The sequence below is a fragment of the Phytophthora cinnamomi genome (genome assembly GCF_018691715.1).
Source record: "Phytophthora cinnamomi strain GKB4 chromosome Unknown Contig19, whole genome shotgun sequence".
Taxonomy (NCBI): Eukaryota; Oomycota; class Peronosporomycetes; order Peronosporales; family Peronosporaceae; genus Phytophthora; species Phytophthora cinnamomi.
In genome coordinates, this window is record NW_027150952.1 from 495,425 (window position 1) to 505,009 (window position 9,585).

A 9,585-nucleotide genomic window follows, 5' to 3' on the forward strand; every position below is an offset into this window, starting at 1 on the left:
CGTGACAGTTGCTTCCTTGTCGAATATTCGAGCACAGCATTTCAACCTCGCTGAAATAAGTCACAACAATATTAATTAGATGCTACACCATTATGGTTCCTCTTTATACTGTAGTGATATCCTTGATTTTGTTTTGTCGGTATGTATTTATTGTATGCTCTCTATAGATATTACATGTGTTTACATATGTTTTATAGGTAGGCTTATTTTTAATAGAGCCGGTTATATTTGTGTTCCACATGTTTATGTAGTCGAGTGAACTTTCAGATTTGCTGCTCCAACGCGTGGCGACTTGTTCAGTCCGCAATTCTCCCTCCAAACGTCAGTCCAATGATGCGTCTCAACTTACTTGTAGCTATCGTGACGGCCGTTACCGTCTTGGTTTCCAGTGGCACCGCTGTGCCGACCGATCACAAAGGCGCAGTCGCCCACCACGGCAACATCGCCGGAACAAGGCTTTTGAGGACTGCCACGGCTGTGGAGGAAGACAATGAAGACCGGCTTTACATTCCAGGAATCGAAACTGCGTCCAACTATATCTGGTCCCTCTCTGGGTCGAAGGTCACCACCAAGACGCTCGAGGGTTGGCTTCAGAGCGGAAAGTCTACGGACGATGTCTTTAAGCTCCTGAAACTTGACAAGGCCGGAGACAACCTCCTCTCGAGTCCGATGCTGGAGAGCTGGCTCACCTACGCCAATGCGTTCGGCCTAAAGAACCCAGGGAACGAAGCGACTATGCTGAACACATTCAGAAACGCGTACGGTGATGTGAAGCTGGCGTTGATTCTTCAGGCAGCCAAGAAAGTCCCAGACACGAAAATGCTGGCGAAGGGACTGCAGATTCAGCAGTTCAAGCTGTGGAAGGAGAAACGTTGGGACCCGGCGTTCGTTTACAGCTCGGTGTTCAAGCTGTCGACCGAGTGGAAAGACAAACCCGCAGCGATTATTGTCCACAAATACAACCAGTTCTACAAGCACCCCTAGAGGGACGTTGGCCTGCGCCGTGACTACCTCGCGGTGGTAAGAGATCTTATACAGGTGTTAAGTTGCAGTGCAACCATTGCACACTTGTGTGGGACCGAATATATAACGTTTTCTTCTCCTTTCATCTTCCGTTTTGATCACGGCAATGGCTAAAGAAGAATAAAAATAAGTTGATTCGTCACAACAGCGATTGAATTACAGACAACGACGGATAAATCCGGGCAACACTAAAATCCGGGTGAGACAGATCCCCATTCGATCCCATACAAAATCTGACCCCATTTTTATCCAATGAAATGCTTAAATGAATTATTTTAGAGCCAATCAGAAAGTTAAAGATAATGAGTGGTGTGAACTTCACACTGTGAAGCTAAACTCCTTTGCCGACACAGTAATTTGAGATCAGTTGCGCAATGAAGCGCGTCGAGCAAGTGACGGCTACAGGGTACGGAGCGGCACAACTGGGCCAAGTGGCGGCCGGTGGTGGCCCCCAGGCGGGCGGCCAGCACCTGGTAGAACCCTTCCAAGGACGTGCTGAGTAGAACCACGTAGAGCAGCTGGTAGCGCGTGTAGGCGCCGCTCTAAAGGTTCGCCTCGAGGTTCCCCGGGTCCAGGAAGGCCATGCTCATGAGCCACCCAGTGCCCGTGTTGGACTAGAGCACGGACCAGCTCAAGTGCCGCCGTCTTGGGGACGTGGTGGGGGCATCTGGAGCATGCGTGGGGGGGGGGGGGGGGGAGCGCCGAGGTGTGGGGGGTCAGCATGACGCATATCCAGGTGTGAGGTTGCAAAGCACGGCAAAAGAAAAACGCCTTCGTGCAATTCATGCCATTATTGCTGTGTGGAACGCCATACCGACAAAGGCGATAATTCGCAGCATCAAAAAAACAATTCCTAGGTACCCTAAGGTAACTGTCTAAAAAGACGGATTTTTTTTGCTTTCCATACGGTTTCAACTTCGTTTTCTGTACCATAGGTTAGTTTATCAACCAATCCAATCGCAGAATTTTTACTCTCCGGATTTTTGTGTCGGCAGCGGAGATTGCCCTTTTGATGGAGGATGTCATTCAGTGAGTCCGGATTTATCCGTCGTTGTCTGTACATGTACAGGTGTCCCCGCTGAATCTGCAACTGCCATCGGCTATCTACCGCGAACACAGAGTGTGCGGGAGTCTGCCAGTGCACAAGATTTGCCACAGCTGTCTGGTGAGATGTACTGAATCAGTAAGATCATTGCGGGCCAATGTCTCCCTGCGTGAAACATCGAGTTGCTAGATCACGGTAGAAAATGAAAGGCCCACAATGAACATTATATCTTGCAGGACATGCAGTGTGCACAACAACCAACTCCATTTACCTAAAGTCCTCATGACGAATCAGTCCAAAGTTAACAAGAAGGCATACGTACGCCTGTCGCTGAGTGAGAAGGTCATGGTGTGCGAGATGGCGCACAAGCCGACCGGCAACCGATCTTTCAGCATCCACGCACTTGCTGACTGGGCAGTACATTAGCGTCTATAAAAGCAGTACATTAGCGTCTATGCGCAACCTGTGCAGATATTGTAACCTCGCAGTTTTTTTTAGTCCCACCTTTGCAGATTCAGCGGGGACACCTGTATTGTGGTTTGCAAATATTTTGTCGCTCGGATTTAGGGCTTAGATCGATCTCTGAGATAAAATAATTCGAAGACATAAACATGCGACATGGTAGTAAATGTGTAGGTAAGTCGCACTGCCTCTTCCTACTAAATATAACGAGCGCATCGTTGGTTCTCAGGACGCCGAGGTAACGTCGCCGGCCACTGCTACTCCGATATGGCTCTGTTGGACGTGTTTAACGGCTCGTTAGCTTCGTCTGTGAGTGCACTAGCGACTCCTGAATCGCTGGGCTTTCCGCTTGTCTGTCGCGCGAGCTGCACTCCGCCATGTAAGACCGCATGTAGATACTACGCTACCATACTGAAACTTAGTGTGTCTCCGGCCCTTGCGACTCTAATACTAATCTGTTGAACGTGTTTGATGGCTCGTTAGCTTCGTCTGTGAGTGCACTAGCGGCTCCAGCTTTTTACAATGAGCCCACCACGTGGTGGTGATTTGCCATTCGACAAGCAACTTCGAGGCTCGGTGACGTTCAGGACTGGCCAGCGCTCATCAGGCCCGCGTAAAGGAATCGTGAAGTCGTTCAAGTTTGTGGCCGATGCAGGCTACTCAGTGGCCCGGGCTCAAATGTTTCACTTCCTCTCAGGTCAGGAGTTTGATGCTGAAGTTGACGTGATCGAGGACAGGAAGGTATTCATGAAAGCCACTAAGAACGCCCGCCAGCAAGACTTCAAGGTCTCCGTATCCAACTTCTGGGAGCTGCTAAACCATCGTTGGGCCTACATCTCCGAAGCTCTACTAAACGGCAGCCGGACCACCGCCTTTGTATTTCGTTTTGACCATGCATATATCTACGATACGCATGTCGTCCATCCTTCGACGTTTCGTCGACAAAAAGCAGTTGCTCAGGATAAGAATACATAGTTTCCAACTTAACCTTGTACGCATGCACGTCGTGTGGCACAGCCTCTCTTGCGGCTTTCGTTAAAACTTTTCGTGTCAAATTCATATCACAATGCAAGGCTCTACAAATGGTGCTTAACGAAACATTTTTCGCTTCAGGGAAATTGTTTCGTATGAACTCCTGTAGCTCCTCTAAATAAAATGTAGGGTGAGCTTTCACGTACTTTCGAACACGGGTTACCACGTCGTTCAGCCAACGCGACGAGCGGTTAGTTCGATTTCCTTCATCTACCACACCATCGGTCGAAAACAACTTGTACCAACGTTGCAGTGTTCGCACGTTAGGCCCAAATATATCGCTAACATACTGCATACAGATTCCATACACATGAATAAGAAAAATGGCTCGCCAACGGAAGTCGAGAGAGTACTTACTGCACTTGTGCAAGGTGAAGGTTTTCGGAAGCTGCGGTGCTTCGACAGATCAGCAGCGCGATCTGCCGACCACTCGTCAAGTGTCCAGATCTAAGTGTCCAATTGCATATGTTATATATAAAGCGCGGCATTATAATCTGTACACAGCCATCGCGATTTAAAATAAATCGGCCCGAATTGCGTTTTTGGATCGGCAATTCGACCACAGATAGCGTATGTCGATATCGATATCGAGGCTGGCGATTATAACTTGAAGGGTTTAATGGTCATCTGTTTTTATATCGAGCGCCAGATATTATAACTCGGGCAAATCACTAGGTGAAAAGACAAACGCATTGCAAAGCATAATACGTAGTACTGCGCAGAAGTATTTTCGAAGCTTCGGTTCCAGCAATTGAAATGTAGATCTTGAAGTTTGACGGGCACTGCGATTTGGACGAGAACGCGTGAAGCACGACCAACAGTACGACCACTGCACAACAAATCCGCGGTAGCACATCAAATGTGCGACAATGCCACACGCTGTGGTAGCAACACAAAACGATTGCATGGTTTTGGAATCTGTCCGGGTTTTGTCGAGATGCACGGCCAGGGCGAGATTATGTTAGTCCGAGCCAACCAGCGCTCGTGCATGCAGCATGTCTCAATTTTGAGATGCACGGACGCAATTCAAAATCCTCCCCCTTCGGCAAGAACACGAATGTACATGCCGAAGCAGATTGTTTGGCAGCGTATGGCTCTCGGCGTCGACGGAGTCCGCGCGGGCGTGGTGCTCGACGGAATGAAGTGGTGCTCGACGGAATGAAGTCGTTTGAGATAACCAAGAGCAACAAGATGGCCTGTACGACCTGCTCAGACATCGAGCCGCACCAAATGCGTTACCGACTGATGGAGTGCAGCTCGCATTCCTGTGTGTCTGCTAGCGAGTTCGCTTGCTCCTGGCGGGGGAAGATCGATGCGTGCCTTAAGAACGACGCAATCTGTATCTACACGGTAGGGGAGCACACGACGGAGGTCACCTCCCCCCCAAAAAGAAACTGACGGCAACGCAAAAGGTATTCTGTCGCGACATAGCGGAACACCATCTCCGCCCAATGCGGATTTGTCATGCGATGTCGTGTATATTTGATACACCGCTAGAAGACCTTCCAGCACTCAATACCGTCCAGAACTTTGTGAACTATGAAGTGCACGCACCTGGGGAACAGCGACCGTGTAGACGATGTGAGAGAATGGATTCATGCGCATGCATACACTGGAGGTGAAGCAATGACGCAGCCCTTCACGTCTGCATGGGATTTAGACCGCGAGGGCAAGCCGGTGGTGGGTAACGGCTCGGATGAACGTCCTTTCATCGTCGGGCTGACGTCGAAGGCGCTCGTCATGAGGCTGATGCTTCCTCCGGAGCGTTTTATCCTACATGTGGACGCAACCTACAAACTAAACTATCGCGAGTACCCCGTACTGGTAGTAGGGGTGTCGGATCGACCGCGTGGATTTCATGTTGTGGCTCTTTTCATCATATCTCAAGAGACGCAGCCGGTTATCCAGCGTGCGTTGATGTCACTGAAGTGCCTGTACTTTTGGATCACCGGTAGGGAACTTGAGGTTCTCTTCACATTGGGAGACGCCGATAAGGTCCAGAACAACGCTCTCCTCGCCGTATTCGGAGGGAACAATGGGTTCACGGCACTTATGTATTTCTTCCATGTAATGAAGAACGTGTACAAAGCAATTAGAGGATTTCCCTCGGGTGTGGCGGCTTCTATCGTGCATGACATGTACGACTTACACTTTGTGCGCAGTGAAAGCTCGTATATCTGGATGCGAGACCGTGTTATCGCCAAGTGGTTGGACTTCCCTGGTCTAAATGCTTTTGTGCAGTATATGTGGTCGCAGTGGCTTACTGGTCCATTCAGCGCATGGCAACTCTACTTAACCCCGGTAGGATTTGCATCCACTAATAATCCGGCGGAGACATTCAACGCGCTACTCAAGCGCGACTACACTTTGAGACTCCGGCTCAAAATGAGCACTTTGCTAAAAGAACTACTACACTGCTGCGAAGCCCAGTCCTCCAACCCGCGACCGTTCCGCTTCGACGTCGTTCCAGCGGCGACCCTCGTGCGACGTGTATCCGATCTAGTGCGAGAGAATCTTTTAGGGGCGAACGAAGTCACCCCGATCGATAATCTGGATACTGGACGCATGCAAGTTTACTCACTTCTCGCCAAACGAATCGTAGTCGCACCAAACAAGCGGTTTGAACTGGGCATTGCCGTGTCGGCTCAAATGGCATCAACTACGCTCGCATGGAAGTGGAGGGGCAACCATGCGGCGGGTGGGTAGTGGATATGGACCAGCGGTGGTGTAGATGCAATTACTTCTACGCATTCGGAGCTTGTATCCACGTTCTATTCGCAATCCAGTCGTGTGACCACTTGGACAGTCAAGGGCGAGAGGTTTTGGTGAGCAGGAAGAAGCGCAAACGTGGGAGTGATGGTTCGGACGAGAGGGTGACCAACCTTGGGGGTAGACCCGTGATAGTGGGGCCAGCCCTTACTTTCTGAGGTTCCAGTACTATCGTACGACCGGAACCTGCTTTCATATGCATGTTACCATGATGACTAGGTTTGGCATGCACTTTTGCACTAGAGGTATTGTTATGAATGTGTATCTTCGCGTGAAAACGTAGGGAGACGTGTTGGCAAACAAGTTAATGATTTATTTTTCTTTAACTTGTCTTTTTTCTTTGTGCTGGTCGGTAAACTAGATCTCGACTGCTGGCTGCTACTACAATCAAGTCCAACATCATATGAAGGTAGATGCTGGTCAACACAGGTTACTCTCCATCACCGACCTGCTCCACCCAACAATCGTCGCACGCGCACTTGAACCAGATTTGGTTGTCGTAGTTCACTGTTAGCTGTGCTCCAGCGTTCACACTTTTGATCATTACTGCCATCACTTTCACTGTCGACCGATTTTGCATTTCGACGAAGGCTACGTTGTGGTCACACGCGTGGCTTATGAAGCGGGTGATAGATCCACACTCCAGGGCTTCGATGTAAACAAACTTCCCGTCCACTGAACGCTCATTCAGCAGCATAGTGTAGCCGCTGGTCTGCTTCTTCGCCTCTGCGGGTTGCCCTTTCACTAGCGCTGGTATGCACACAAACGCCCAGGCGTGCTTTAATCCCGGGCAAGCTCAGTATCGCCTCGTTTTTTTTTGCTACCAGTGATTTCGCATGGTATATCTGCATGCCGCTCCGCGTAATTCCGCACTTGCTCTGGATGCATCGCTTGCGAGACCGTGCAACATACCAAGACCCCTCTCGCTTCTTGGACTGATGGCGTATCTTGGCACGCTCCCAGCGAGTAGGAATAGACTTTAGATATGCGTCCAATGCTGCCAAGTCAGAGTCCGTAGGAGGCTTGACTGGCATTTCCTCTGTCGCACCACCTTCCTGCCCTACGTCACTATCGTCACGGACATAGTCTCCTTGCGATCTAGCAACACTCGTAGTGCTGGATGCCTCATCGTTTTCATCGGTCTCAACATTACTCACTTCAACGTTCATTGCTGTATTTCCAAAACGCTCACATGCTACGGCTGCGCCCGGCGTTGCCACGGCCTCCTCGCGATTCGTCACCTTCGGCAGCAAAGCCTCAGCAGCGCTAGACGCAGAAACTTCCTCTTCCATCTCCTCAGCCTGGGATGGTGAACCTGCCGCTGGGACCTGGACCGGATGCTCGCGTTCTCCACCACTCCGTCGCATTACACTAGCAAAGGCGCCATCAACCGCACGTTGCATAGCACGATTGAAGGAGCTAGAGCGCCTCGGCGCGATGCAAGTATTATTAACGAGCCGAAATGAACGCAAATTCCGCCACTTAGCCTCGTCCTCCGTACAGCGGTGACCATTACGATCAACAAGCCTCTTAATCTTCATCGTAAGAGGAACAACCTCGTCCGTGTCGACTTGGATCGGCTTGTCCTCGTCGTTCCTCGGGGCTACACTCAGCACGACGGATTCCCGGTAGCCGCGGGGGTCCCCACAAACAAACGCCCACGACAAATACGCTATCGTATCCCCTGAATGAAGCTCCTCCGGAGGTAGCTCAGCCAAGCAAACGCCCACCATGACTACGCTGCAGCTTCTGGGCGATCCAGCGGAGTCGAAGGCCTAGGAGAGGAAGGAGGAATGAGCACAACACGGCACGCCACAAACAACGTTAACATTCAGGACACCTTCGGAAGACCTCAGCGCGCTGGCTGTTGTGCGCAGTAATGTGCTGCGAATCCTGCACTGTCAATGCAGAAAGTGCTGCACCATCCATGTTTTTGTGTGTGATGCTTTACTGTGTTGTTCAGATCTGAACGTGTGATACTAACGTTTTCTCGATTTGAACTGTAGAGAGCATTGTCATTTACTTCGAAGTATTAACATTGGGTAAATAAATGTCTCTATGATTAACTGGGAACCCTTAGTATGTCTTCATCCCGTTTTAACGTAGCCTTCCTGGAAATCGTTTTTTTAGCTTGTGTAGCAAAAAAAAAGAAAACTGCTTTCAGGGTGCTTTTGTGGCAATTATCTTGGTTAAATCCGATAGGTAGCCTCACATCCGTGAAGGATGTTGCCGCAACCAAAGGTGCTGACCGTTGTGGCGTTATCATTATTGGGAAAAGGATTCTCAATGGATTTTAATTGTTCCAATCAGGAAAAGGAAAATCAATGAAATGCCCGTGGTAAATTTACAGTAAAAGTGTCATAACGTTCCCCTAAATAGGCTCTCACAAATTAAAAGCCCACACACAGGTGTCGTGCTTTTTAATGAATACATGCATTATCAGCTATTGCCAGGCATTTACAAATAGGGCATTCCTCGCTAAATAAGGCAATCGCGCCTCTCCCTATTCTTGGCTGAATCCCTAAATAGTTAGGTCGTCCGCACATTGACAAAACGGATTTCGCGCTTTCTTGGTAAGGGCACCTACGTGCTAAGAAGACCTTCCTGCATCATTATATCGACAGACCAACTTGCAGTTGCTGTAATGACACGTGCAAAGCGTGGCAAAGCGAGCGACAGCAACGGCACGCCGTACGACCGCATACAAAAGACCGCCTTAAGTGGAGCGTCCAGGCGATCAACTTCATTCCAGGAAGCACACCAACTTCAGCACGGGCTTCGAATTTCTGAACGCACACCGAGCGATGGTGTAGTGATCTCAGTAGCATGTCGATTCTGTATTACTTACGGTCGTGAAGAAAAAGTTGGTGCCAAACGTAAGCCAACTGCAAACACGAAGTACTTCAAAAAACCGTTTCGGCCAGAACATTACCGCCAGCACCTCGAGGGCCAGCACCCGTCTCGATGGGCAAACTACCAAGGGCTGTCTAACGAAATCCGACATGCGTATTTCGACGACGTCAAACCACTTCGTGCAAGCATTCTGGGGTTTGCAAATGAACAGCAAGCGCCCATTGTCGTGCGTATCAAGCGTGAAATTATAGATGTCATAGATAATCAGGTACTACTGGACGATGATGATACCGATATGTCCTGGAAGCAAACATTGTCATCGTTGGATCTGGATGATTCCCAATCGCAGTACATATTGAAAATTAAGAACCCAGTTCAGTTTTATCTGATTGTCGCCTACT

The 9,585-nt window shown here is 49.6% G+C and overlaps 1 protein-coding gene across 1 annotated transcript; it reads left to right on the forward strand.

Moving 5' to 3' along the window:
- Positions 1–330: 330 nt before the first annotated feature.
- Positions 331–984, forward strand: IUM83_13043 (putative secreted RxLR effector protein; the record flags this gene model as incomplete). The annotated part of the gene is made up of 1 exon (XM_067937700.1): positions 331–984. The coding sequence occupies one exon, from the start codon at positions 331–333 to the stop codon at positions 982–984; it is 654 nt and encodes a 217-aa protein (XP_067795812.1).
- Positions 985–9,585: the final 8,601 nt, after the last annotated feature.